The following is a 14,012-nucleotide window of genomic DNA, read 5'->3' as shown; positions in this document are numbered from 1 at the left end:
AATATGAGCCCTGAAACCATAAAAATCCTAGAAGAGAACTTAAGCAGTAATCTCTCTGACATTGATTATAGCAACATGTCTCTGTCTCCTAAGGCGAGGGAAACAAAAGCAAAAATAAACTGTTGGGGCCTCATTAACATAAAAAGCTTTTGCACAGTCAAAGAAACCATCTACAAAACAAAAAGACAACTTACTGAATGGGAGAAGATATTGCAAATGATAGATCCTATAAGGGTTTGGTATCCCGAAATATATAAAGAACTTACACAGCTCAATACCAAAACCCCAAACAACTCAATTTAAAAAATAGACAGAGGACCTGAATAGAAATTTTTCCAAAAAGACGTACAGATGGCCAACAGACACATGAAAAGAGTCTCAACATTACTATTCATCAGGGAAATGCAAATCAAAAGCACAAGATGATATAACCTTTTACCTGCTAAAATAAAAAAGACAAAAAATGGTAAATGTTGGTGAGGATGAGAGAAAAAAGTGCACCTTATGCACTATTGGTGGGTGCATAATCAGACCTGTAAATACAGAGAACAAACTGATGGTTGTCAGAGGGGAGGATGGTAGGGGGTTGGGCGAAATGGCTGAAGAGGAGTGGGAGGTACAGGCTTCCCAGGTGAGTGATACTTCCCAGAGTATACTTTCAGGTGAAAATATAAACTTTCACCTCCTTGGTTAAGGTTATTCCTAGGTATTTTATTCTTTTTGGTATACTTGTATATGGTGTTGTTTTCTTAATTTTTTTCTGCTACTTTTTTATTAGTGTATAGAAATGCTGGATATTAATTTTGCATTTGGCAACTTTACTGAATTCATTTATTACTTCTATTAGTTTTTGGTGGAGTCTTTAGGGTTTTCTCTGTAGAGTATCCTGTCATCTGCAAACAATGACGTTGAGCTCTTTTTTTTTTTTTTTTTGAGCTCTTCTTTACCAATATGGATGCCTGTATTTCTTTTTCTTATCTAAATGCTATGGCTAAAAAAATAAAAAATAAAAATGAATGCTATGGCTAGGACTTCCAGTACTGTGTTGAATGAAAGTGGCAAGAGTGTATATCCTTGTCTTGTTCCTGACTTTAGAGGAAAAGTTCCCGGTTTTTCACCATCAAGTTTGATGTTAGCTGTGAGTTTTTCATATATGGCCTTTATTATTGTGGAGGTACATTTCTTGTATATCTCCTTTGTTGAGATCTAGTTGGTAATTTAAACATTAGATAGATTTTTTTAAAGTTATTAAAAATGATAAAATGCCCTGGAAACCCAATGACCAGAGCTTTTAATTTTTACTCTCAAGCTGACTCCCCAGTGGGGTGACTTCTAGGGGCAATTGCCCTCAAAGATCTGGGCACTGAGTTCCATAGGCTCAGGTAATGCAGGAGGTCCGAGGAAGGTCACAGTTCCCTCCACTAACCCTTCTTTCATGTACAGGTTGGAGACTTTCACTAATACCCTGCATATCCAGATTTGAGACTTCAGTGGAGAAGTCCACATAAAGCTGGTACAACCACTGTACTTTGATGCTGCCCTGCCCCAAACCTTTAGTCATTCTCCTGTCCCCCATAGACACTCTTCTGCAGCCATTTACATTACCTCATGATATCACTTCAGTGTACTCCTTTTCCCTGTGGTATCCCACTTCAGCTATATCCGGTGGCATCTTCTTTCATTATCACCCATTCACTCCAGGTACTGCTTCTGCCACCCCCAACATCATCTTCTGAAAGCGTTAAGTTCAAGACCAGCAAGTAATGACCTGGAGAAGCAAGTGAAAATGTTGTAGTTCATGAGTCTGAAATAGCTCTTCTGTTGTGACCATTCTGACACCAACTCTACTCACCACAAATGGTCTCTGAGGAATGACTTCATGCCCTCACATTTTTTTTAAAGATTTTGTTTATTCACGAGAAACAGAGAGAGAGAGGCAGTGACACAGGCAGAGGGAGAAGCAGGCTCCATGCAGGGAGCCTGACGTGGGACTCAATCCCAGGTCTCCAGGACCACACCCTAGGCTGTAGGCAGCGCTAAACCACTGAGCCACCTGGGCTGCCCATGCCCTCACATTTGTACCTAATGTGTCTGGAATCTGTTGGTGATTAAAGTAAAACTGTTCATGTGTAAAGAATCTTGCTACATCTCTCTTTGATTCAAACAAATTTGCTACCCTCTTAGGAGAAACAGAAGAGAGCTGGATCTTGGTATAACTGAAGCTAACACTGTTGAGCCAGACACTGAGATAAACATTGTATATGCATTTTGTTCTATTTGTTCTTCATAGTAATCCTTTGACTGTATAACCATTCACTCATTCAAACCATGAGTTTCAGTGCCTTGCCCATGGTGGAGTTAGTCTGTCTTCAGTCCCATTCCAGGAGATGACCTGCTGTATCCTAATTAGGTCATATTGAGACGCCTCTCTGTCACTCATTTGCAGGGAAAGGCTATTAGAATTACCATCCTGGCACCCTTCTAGATGCCAGATTTTACATTAATACATACCAAGATTAGTCGTATCATATCATATTAAGGGATGATTGTCTTTCTTCACAATTATGAGGAGCTTGCAGTAGTGTTATAACTACAATGAATATCATTCTGCGTATTAGGAGAGGGTCCATGGAGAATGACAGGGGGTGGGAGGGAAGTGGCTTTGTTTTCCAATAATTACTGTTAGGTTTGATCTACCTCCCAACCACAACAGAGAGGACATAGCCTCCACCTAAAGACTAGGGGACAACTATTTCTGATTTTAAAAGTGGACAGGGAAGCATGACATTCTTATTCACCTTTTGATCAGAGGTCTCCAAAAATACATGTTTGCCGTGTGTGAGCAAGTAACCTGAATACACTAAAGGTCTGATGTGGAAAAACCAAAGGACACCAACAAGATCCAAGCATAGTAAAAGTGAATAATGGTCAATGAGTTTGCTTTTGACAAAAATCAAAGGAATCCTTGAATTTCTACTTTCTACTTTCACTGGCATTCTATCTCTGACTTCACTGGGGCTTGGATAGCATGGACTTTTTTTTAAGGCAGTCCACACTCAAAAGACAAGCTCATCTTGGTCCTTGTGCCCCACTGCAGGAAGCACATCTAGAGGACAGTTAACCCACTGACCAATGTTAAGGCCTGCCACTGACACTGATTACTGAGAACCATGATTGTGAAAATCTTCTGAGTGGGTCTCTGGGCATGGCCATTTCCAGGTTTTCTGCTCCCATGACACCAGAAGAGAGATTCGTGTTAAATCCATATACTCAGGGTCAGAGGGTATTAGGCTGACCTAGAGCTATGGCTCCTAAATTCAGAAGGGAACTTGTTTTCATCTCTGACCACTATTTACTCATTTCAAAATCCAGGCAGTCATTTAGTAAACATTTTCTAGGCAAGAACCATAATTCAGCACTGGAAAAAAAAAATGAACCTGATACCATCTCTTCAGAGACTATAGAGTCACTTAGGGGAACAGACACATAATTTTTTTTAATTACAATACAGTGTAAAACATGCCACATCAGAAATAGGCACCAGCTATGGTACTGGACAAAGCAGGAAATGGGTTGTCCAGAGAAGGCATCAGAATTAATAGCAATAGCAAGAGGTACCATGAATTGTATTCTGGCCATGTGTTAGGTGGGGTATTAGCATAGTGGTTAGGCATGCAGGACTTCTGAGTTAGACCCAAGTTCAAATCTCAACAATCTCATTTACCAGTGAGCAAATAACTATCCATGCCTCAAATTCCCCTGTGTAAAATGGGGATGAACACCATCTGCCTGACCCACTATCAAGGTGAAAGTGAAGCACCCTGTATGTTTTGTAGGGCTGCCATAACAAATTACTTGGTGGCTTAGAAGAGTAGGAACTTACTTAGTTACACTTCTGAAAGTCATAAGTGTGAAATCAAGGTGTTGGCAGAGCTATGCTCTTTCTGAAGGCTTTAGGGGAGAATCTTTCCTCACTTCCTTCTAGCTTCTGGTTGTTGCCAGCAATCCTTAGTGTTCGTTGGCTTGTTGGTGTGTCACTCCAATCTCTGTCTTCACGTAGCAGCCTCCTCTGTGTGTCTATCCAAATTTTCCTTTTCTTATAAGGACACCAATCATATTAGATTTAGGACCCACCATTCTTCAGTACGACTTCATTTTTTTTATTATTTTTAATTTATTTATTCATGAGAGACACAGAGACACAGGCAGAGGGAGAAGCAGGCTCCATGCAGCAAGCCTGACGCGGGACTCGATCCTGGGTCTCCAGGATCAGGCCTTGGGCTGAAGGCAGCACTAAACCGCTGAGCCACCTGGGCTGCCCAGTATGACTTCATCTTGAGTCCATCTGCAAAGACCACATTTCTCAAGAAAGTCACATTCATGGGCTCCAGGTAGAAATGAATTTGGAGGCAGGGGGCACTATTCAATGCAGTACACACACCAACTAAACACTAAATCAATACTAGCGATCAAAATTATGATTATTATTAAATTCTAAAAGCAAAGCTTGGAAATCAATATTGTCCTCATTGAACAATAAACTGAAATGTAAGAATTAGGTAATTTACCAAAGGCCATTCAACAAGCAAATTGCAGGATTAAGATGCATATATGCCTTGTCTAAATTTAAAATTGGGAAGGAATAGGGTTCCTGGGTGGCTCAGTCAGTTAAGGATCCGACTTTTGGTTTCAGCTCAGGTCATGATCTCAGAGTCATGAGATCCAGCCCCTCATCATGCTCTGCCCTCCAAGGGGAGTCTGCTTGAGATTCTCTCTCCTTTGCCCTCTGCCCCACCCCCTACTTGCATGCATTCTCACTCACTCTCTCTCAAATAAATAAATCTTTAAAATAAAAAAATAAAATAAATAAAATAAATAAAAAAGATAAAACCAGCAAGGGTCACCAGCTACATTCCTACAGGAACTGAGAGGAACTCATCCAGACCTAGAAACAAGTTCTCCAGGCAGCATTGGCAGGTTGATCAGGAATAGAAAAATGGATGAAGGTGGGCAGGAAATTGATATCTTGAACCCATGGATGGCAAGGCTGGAAAACTCTTGTAGACTTTATGAACCAAACCCCCTCACTGCTCAAAGAAGTAGCCAAAGGCTGAGAAATAGGATGACTTCCCTAAGGCTCTGTGTCTGGTTGGTGCAAGACTTTGACTTCTCTCCAGCATCTTTGGCCTCAGGTCCTGTACCACTGTTTCCTTCCTTCCTTCCTTCCTTCCTTCCTTCCTTCCTTCCTTCCTTCCTTCCTTCCTTCCTTCCTTCTTGATGGTAGTCCCAACCAAGACCAGAGAACATAGACATGCAGTAACCTTGCCTGTGTCTGGCAGACAAAGAAACATGTCAGGGAGGCCCTGACCATGAGGATAGTTACTTACCCACATGGAAGTCAGATCTCAGCTTCTCCACCCCTTCCCCCCCACCCCAGACAAAAAGCCTGGCTATACCTGCTGAACTAGCATAAAAGTTGAGATACAGTGAAATGCTAAAGGCTTCCCTAGAGAAGAGAATGTAGCAGAGTTGATTCATCCTGCAAAAAGGTACAAAAGCGTGAAGGTCAGATCCAGAGCTGAATATTCCTGAGACCCTGTCAGCAAACAGCCCCACAGGCTCCATCTTCAATGGGAAATAAAATTAACAATCATTAACAGTTACCCTAGAAAATTTTTGAAATATCCAAGATTGGAAAACACATAGAAACATGTAAGTCTTTCATCTGGCTACTGCCAAGGCCCGGGGCTGAACACCCAGCTCCCTCACCCTGTCTTCTGTCTCCACACCACAGCCAATGGGAACTTACCAATTCACAGCCTGGTCATGCCCCTACCATCATTGCCTGCTTCCCCATGACCTTCAGCATAAATGCAAGCTGTTTATCCCAGCTCAAAGGCCCCTGAGGATCTGCCATCCCTGTCCCTATAGTTTTACCCTCTGTTATTAGGTAAACATATTTACACACACACACACACACACACACACACACACACACACACACACATACATGTTCTCCCTAGCTCACTCGGGTTTAGCTGCCCAGCTCTAATTGTATCCGCCCCCATTCGCAGTGCCTTTGCTCATGCCTGACATGCCCTTTCTGCTCTGCATCTTCCCACTTTCTTAACCTCTTATTGCCCTTAATGTGTTCATACCTCCAGTTCTAGGAATCTCTACTAAAGAATACTGGCACAGGTGCACAAAGATATGTGTACAAGGATGCCAGGCGAGTATGAGGAAAGATGTCCATGGCATGCACACTGTAGTAGAGAGCTCTAGGGGGCCCTCTGCAGCAGGTGATGTGTTCTGTAATCTTGAGTAGAGAGTAGAGTCTTCAGTGGGGAGCCTGAAGAAGAGAGGAGAGCAGACCCAGGTGTGCCTAGTGCATCTCTCCCTGTTTTCAGACATAGAGCATGTCTACTTGTGCTGTTCTTTTATGACCCAAATTTTACTTTGTCACTTCCATTGACTAAATTAGAAATCATCTGTAATTTTTATAAAGTGATCCTGGACTCAGATGAAGCCAGTGCTGCTATATCCCTGGATGTATTCAATCAAGGGTCAGAAACCTGCATTCAGATTCTCAATCTATTACTAACTAGGTCTCTCAGGTGGGGCAAGTATTTTTGTTTACCTGCCTGAGCTTTCCTCCCTTCATCTGTGTATCATGGGAAGTGGAAGAAATCCTCGCGATGGTGTCTTTATTGCAAGAGTGTATTGGTGCATTCGTCTTGAGGCTTGTGCAGTGTTCATATGAGTAACTTACCTGTTAACGTATTCTGTGTTTTTAACACATTATTTGTGAGTGCCAAGTCATAGGCACTGTTCTGAGCCCTTTAAATGTACTGACCATTTTAAGCATCTAGGAGCTGTGTGAAATAAATACTACTTATTCTATTTTGTAGAGGAAGGAGAATGAGGCCCAGAAATTATGTGTCTTGCCCAGCAAAGCCATACAGCTAGAAAACTGTAGAACTGAACATAATTCCAGGCAGAACTGACTTCAGAATCCATGATCTAAACCATTCTGTGATGCTGCCATTAAAACCCTACTTTATATTGCTGCATGATTGAATAAGGATTCATATGAAAAAAATATCTTAAGGAAATGAATCTGAAGAGCTGATATGAAAAATGGAGGTTACTATGGAAAAATTATCTTTAAGATCCCAAATGCAAAATGGCAAGCCAAAGTTCTCCTCAAAAATTGAAAGCACTTTTATACTGCATCACTTCTGTATACCAAGCTGTGACTATAACTGCACATTTCTGTGTAACAGCTGCAAAAGAAGAAGTCACTACTACTGCATTCTTGTGCATGTTTTTCCTTTGAAAATAACACCATTGGTCGTATATGGCATCGACGCTTTCTATTTTAATTCCACAGATGAAAGAGCTCGGCGTCATCTTCTACAACTGCAGCTGCCTGGTCCTGGACTTACAGAGGATATTTGCTCTGTACAGCTCATTAAAATTCAAGAACAGAGTGCCTCAGACCTGGTCCAAGAGGCTCTATGGCGTCTACGACAACGAGAAGAAATTGCAGCTTCAGTTGAATGAAACCAAATCTCAAGCATTTGTGTCGGTGAGTTCTTACCCTCTTGCTCCTTCTCTTCTCCTCCTTCCTTCAAAGTTGGAATGTTCGAGTGTGATCTTGTGCTGGGAAAACCTGAATTGTAAAGATCAGTTCTGTCCCATCCCTTGAAGAGGTAAGGTATGCCTGTGTTCAGGCCTAATCATAGCTGTCCCTAGTGATAATAACAATAATGAATAGTCATTAGCTCCCGATACTTTGTGTTACCTGATTTAATCACCACAGTCAACTCTTAAGGTAGACCCAGCTTTGTGACCCTGTTAGACACAAAGGTATTGAGGCTCATCTTCTAGGACAAAGACCCTCAGATGGCACGTGTCAAGAGAGACACCACCTCCCAGTTCTCTTTTTTTTTTTTAAGATTTTATTTATTTATTCATGACAGACAGACAGAGCCAGAGACAGAGGCAGAGGGAGAAGCAGGCTCCATGCAGGGATCCTGATGTGGGATTCAATCCTGGGACTCCAGGATCATGCCCTGAGCCAAAGGCAGATGCTCAACCGCTGAGCCACCCAGGCATCCCCTCCCAGCATTTTTGACACCAGATCCTGTTTTTGATGCCCTACCTCAGTCATTCACAGGTTTGTTCTTAACAATAGAATCCTCCTTTCATGAAGCAAATCTGAGGGAACCCTAGTGTGTAAAACAGATAAAAGCAGAGCTGCTGTACTTCATTGAGATTGAGGGCAGGATGCCTCAGAGGGCAGAGCAGAGCTTCAGGCCCCTGACTACACTGAAAACTGCCACCACCACTGTCCCACACCCCCATTTCCTGCATCCACCACCCCGCTACCCACACACCACAGTTGTCCACAGTGTCACTGGGAAGGGGCAATGTGAATATCTGTGCCTATGGCCCTGGTCCCCAAACTTTAAAATATTTCAGAGCTAGCTGGGGAGCCTGTTTAAAATGCAGATTTATGGGGCACCTGGGTGGCTCAGTCAGTTAAGCCTCTCTTCAGCTCTGGTCATGAAACCAGAGTTCTGGGATCCAGCCTTGAGTTGGGCTCCCTGCTCAGCAGAGAGTCTGCTTCTCCCTCTCCGTTTACCCCTCCTGCCCACCTGTGCTCAAGCTCTCTCTCACTCTCGCTCTCTCTCTCTCTCTCTCAAATAAATAAATAAAATCTTTTTTAAAAAAAAATGAATACATAAAAATAAAATGCAGATTTACAGCCCCCCACCCTAACCATGATCTGTTCCACTGGACTAGGGTGAGACCTTAGAATTTTAATTTTGTTTTGAAGCAGGCTTCTAAATTCCTGGTGCCCAGATAAACTTCTTGAAACCATGCCCCCAATTCAACATGCTGGTCCTCTACTGACAATTGTGCTTTTACACCAACAACTTTATATTACTGAAGAGCTTCTCACTGGAAAGGGAGTTCTACCCTTTTTGCAATTGAGACACAAGTGGATGTTGAAGTTGCTTGTCTTAACAAATTCATATAAATGTGAATGGCAGAAAACAGACTGAAAGATTTTCATCAAACAAAACAAAAATACCCTTTTTAAAAAATATGTGGAGGTCAGCAATGCAATGGCAAGTAGCATATTTTATGGGGCACTTTACTAGCAAAATTATTTCATGTATTCAGTTTCATTTCCTCTCGAGACAGCACTGGCAGACAAGAAGGCCAGCTATTATTCTGAATTTGGAGATGAGTAGTGGTGGGAAATTTGCCAAGGAATCATTAATCCAGAAGGTAACAGGGTGACGTGAAACCCCAGGACACTTGCTCAACCCCTCCAGTAGAACAGATGTGAAGCAGCAAGGAATAGATGAATTATGAGCAGATTTCAGACATTTGCTGGATTTTGAACTTATGGTTTGAATCTTAGAGATAGGTGAATGTCTGTTTTATGCTTATTTAAATTCTAACTCTTGCAAAGCTGGGTGGGGGAGTCCCCCTTTGTTGATCCCAAAGTAAACATACGTATCCCAGAGAGGAGGCCAGGCCTTTAATAAAATCTATGAAAACACAGGACTTTTTGTATTCTAGGGCAAATTTACAAATTGCTTTTTATTCAGCAATTTGCCACAAAATAAGTAGAGTTTTGAAACATGCCTTCAGATGTAGTCTTTAAACTATATAATGCCTGTTTTCTATTTTTTATTTATCATATTATTATTTTATTTTCTATTTCCTATTAATGTCAAGTGCACTTCTGAATTTCAGTTTAACAGATATTAAACAACATTTTTGCAGAGGTAAAAAACCTTGCAGGTATAAAGTAAGATCAAACCCCTTGCCATTGCAATTGTTATCATTTGTCCAATACTCCTTGATCTCACTCCTGTTGTAGTATTTATCACATTCACATAACAGTTTGTTTATTGATCATCTCTCCCACTATTTAAAAGGCTCCACAGGTCATATACTGGACCATCTTCATCATTGGTATTCCCAGCACCTAAAAGCAGCAATAAATGTGAGATTAGTTTTATTAATAGTAACTTTAATACAAAAATTCTAGGATGCATATAATTTTCTGAGTAATACATGCCAAACAAATGTCAAGGCAAATTTATTTAAATTCAAAGTATGTCTTATAAAATATCTTAAAATAGTATATCATATTTTTATAATCTCACAGTCCCAAGACCAAATTAACACATGCACACAAAAATATTATTGAAGACCTTAAGAATTACCATTCCCCAAATTAGATTTTAGATGACTAATACCTTAGCATAGTTAAGTATAAATTTTAGGTTATGATATAAACAAGGATTTTTTTTTCTAATTTTCTCATGGAACACAGAGAGACTCTTGGTAAGACTTAACTATATGATCTCCAATCAGTTGGAGCCACATAATTCCAATTTTCTTATATTTCCTATTGAAATCAGAAACAGGAACCACAGTTGGCTGAGTTTTTGTCTAATCTTGTGGATTTCTTTTTAGAGCCCTTGGGATCATAAATTTGTTTTCCAAGATCAAGACTTGGTTGGTTCAAGGTCTGTTCTTACTGATCTGGGTGCTAGACAGATCTTATTTCTCATTATTGTTTTGTTCATCCACTCATCAGTCATATATTCTAAGATAAGCACAAGCATTAAGTAGAACTTGATGCTGCCGTGAAAAATACCATTATATTCCTCTTTAGAACCTCCTCTACATATTGTTAATTATATTTTAATAGCTTTATTGAGAGATACTTTACATTCCATGAAATTCATCCTTTCGAAGTATAAGATTCAGTGGGTTTTAGTGTAGTCAGAGCTGTGCAACTATCTCCACCATCTAATTTTAGAATATTGTCATCACCGCAAAGAAAACACCATACCCATATTCCCCTTTCCCTAGCCGTTGGCAACTACCTGTCTACTGTCTGTCTGTGAGGGCTCTCCTTTCTCTAAGCAATTCATATAAGGGGAATAAGACAATATATAGTCTTTTTTTAAAAATGCATTTATTTATTTGAGAGAGAGAGTGCAGAGGGGGCAGAGGGAGAGGGAGAGAGAGAATCTCAAGCAGACCCCCCACTGAGCAGAGAGCCGAACATGGGACTGTATCTAATGACACTGAGATCATGACCTGAGCCAAAATCAAAAATCAAATGCTTAACCAACTCAGCCACCAGGCACCCCAACAGTATGTAGTCTTTTGTAATTGACTCCTTTCATTTATTAGAATATTCTCAAAGTCCATTAGTGTTTGTTACAGCATGAATTAGTACTTCATTCCTTTTTATGGCCAAATAATATTCCGTTGTATGGATGCATCACATTTGGTTTCTTCGTCCATTAGTTGATGAATGTTTGGGTGTTTCTATATTTTGCCTCCTGTGAATAACACTGCTGTGAACCTTCATGTACAAGTTTTTATTTGAACACCGGTTTTCAGTGCTTTGCGGCATATACTTAGGAGTGATGCTGTTGGGTAATGTGGCAACTCTGTGCTGAACATTTTGAGAGACTGACAAACTGTTTTCCAAACTGGATGACCCATTTTACACTTCTCCCAGCAACAAATGAGGGCCACATTTCCTCCACATCTTTTCCAATGCTTGTTTTTTTCTCTTATTTTACCCCTCCTAGTGGGTACGTGTATGTGAAATGGTATGTCACTGTGGTTTTTATTTGTATAATTTAATGTATTCATTGGCCATGTGTTTATCTCCTTTTCAGAAATGTCTATCCATTCCTTTGCCCACTTTTCAAATTAGTTTAATTAGATTTTTATTATTGAGTTGTAAGAGTTCTTACACATTCCACATATAAGTCTTTTATCAGTTACACCTTTAGCAAATATTTTCTCCCATTCTGTGGGCCATCTTTTTGTGTTTAGTATATTTTAACTTACATGTTTTGGGGATGGAGTATGGACATTTTAAAAACCAGGAAACTGTTGTGAGATACATCAGAATCTGCTAAGGCAAGTATTAATAAATATGCAAAACAAGTTATGTTCATGTATAAGGCACTAATTTTTCTAAGAAAGAAACACATCACCTAGAAGCAGGTGTATGAGAGCACTTGAGTGGTAAAAAGTCATCACAGAGCTGAAACAAAGAGAAGGATCTGTTTTCCTTCCCCTTCCCATAATAAAGGAGTACACAGTATAAGGCTCAGAAAATTAATTCAGGAGCAGTAAGAGAGAAACTTAACAGCCTTCTCTCTAATTAAACTATTAGAACTAGTTAACTTCCTCTGCTGGATCAGTAGATCATTCTTTGTGTTGTTGTTCATTCACTTACAGCTTAAGCAAACATTTCAAACCCACTAGTATATCCAGATAGTATTTTCAAAGGAACACTCTGAAACATATTGTCAAGTACCACCATGCCCCAAGGCCGAGGGGACTGAAATGCTTGAGCATTTCCCTAATAAACACACCAGGCACTTGCCGTGCTCTAGGCATTGGGTTAGACAATGGGAACATGGGAAACAATACGGCAGGCAAGTAAATAAAAAAAGCTGTTCCCACATGGATGGACATACCTAGTGTGAAGCAACTCCATTGGGAGTGGAGGCTGAGGAGTTACTCAAACCTGCAACACTGATTAATTTAAGAAGCACTTTCATATTCAGTCCACAAATACTAATATGTAACATGTGCTAGGAGCGGCATGGCACAAGGTACTGGAGATATACAGCTCCTAGTGCAGAAGCACCTGGACAAATGAATGCAACACCATGTGACACATGCTAGAATGAAGCTCCACAAAGCAGGAATCTTCTTTTGATCACTGATATATGCCAGTTGGCTACACTAGTGCTGGAGCATTGGCAGTCACTTAGTAGTATTTGCTGAATGAATGAAAGCAAGAACAGAAGTGAGGCACTGAGCCCAGCCAGGGAACAGGCCATGCCCTGATATAGGCAAACCAATGTGAGAGGTGTGTTCTGTAATTACCCCCCACCCCCCGCCTTAGGCTATGAGGCTCAGCTAGTGGAAGGAGCAAAGCCAACGTTCTGCAAGCTGTAAATGCTGGAGCCTGGCTTGTATCACCAAAAAGCACAATGTCCAGACTTGGAGGATAAGACCATGTGAAGAGATCAATGACTCTATGCCTCATTTTGTTCCTCCCTGAAACCAAAACCTAGTTTTTGCAACACACAAGGAAGTCCACGAAATTCCTGAAAGAAAAACATGGATGTTTGGCATGTCAGAGCTGGCTCAGGTTCTGTCTGGAGCTAAATAAGCCCCTCAGCTTCTCCATGCTAACCTGAAGAACATTTTTTTAAATATTTTTTTATTTATTTGTGAGAGGCAGAGACAAAGGCAGAGGGAAAAGCAGGCCCCTTACAGGGAGCCTGATGTGAGACTCCATCCTCAGACCCTGGGATCATGCCCTGAGTCGAAGGCAGATGTTTGACTGCTGAGCCACCCAGGCGTCCCTACCTGAAGAACATTTAAAGCAGACACAACAGGCTGAGGGAATTAAGTAATTTCAATATTGAATGTATTGATGGAGATAGAAAAATGAGTAAAATACAATTCCTAAAATCAAGTCAGTGAAAATCTAGGTAGAGAGATGAGGCAAGTACGAGTAATTACCAATTTGAATATGCTAAATAATATCTCATATAAATCATATTATGGGATGACAGAGAAGGGAGAAGGAGCCTCTGGGTGGGGAAATAAGTTTCATGGAGGAGCTGGTACTTGCTGGAACTTAGAGCATAGGACTCTGATAGACAGGACTAGGGAAACCTGGGCCAGAAGTGCTGGCAGGAGCAAATACTCAGGGCAGACAGATGGGAGCCAGGCCATTATTTCACTCTGGGGCATGGAGAGCATGGTAGCCAGCACAGGAAGGAGGCAGAGAAACGGTGGGGGGGGGGGGGTAGGGCACAGAGGGCCGTAGATACAACCCTCCAAATGAGTTCAGGCTGGATTCCAGACACCAGAATGCTGAGCATGATGTGTGTGTGTGTGTGTGTGTGTGTGTGTATTTATATCATAGT

At 41.0% G+C, this 14,012-nt stretch overlaps 1 protein-coding gene across 1 annotated transcript in view; it reads left to right on the top strand.

The window, feature by feature from the left end:
- Positions 1-14,012, top strand: part of PLD5 (phospholipase D family member 5) — a 406,589-nt gene that overhangs the window by 346,500 nt on the left and 46,077 nt on the right. The window contains exon 6 of the mRNA XM_055323505.1: positions 7,391-7,588. Coding sequence (XP_055179480.1) covers positions 7,391-7,588 — 198 coding nt within the window. The remainder of the gene's footprint in view (positions 1-7,390; positions 7,589-14,012) is intronic.

This window comes from Nyctereutes procyonoides, unplaced genomic scaffold (genome assembly GCF_905146905.1).
Source record: "Nyctereutes procyonoides isolate TBG_1078 unplaced genomic scaffold, NYPRO_anot_genome, whole genome shotgun sequence".
In the NCBI taxonomy this organism is placed as follows: Eukaryota; Metazoa; Chordata; class Mammalia; order Carnivora; family Canidae; genus Nyctereutes; species Nyctereutes procyonoides.
This window is presented reverse-complemented; position numbering and strand designations above follow the sequence as displayed.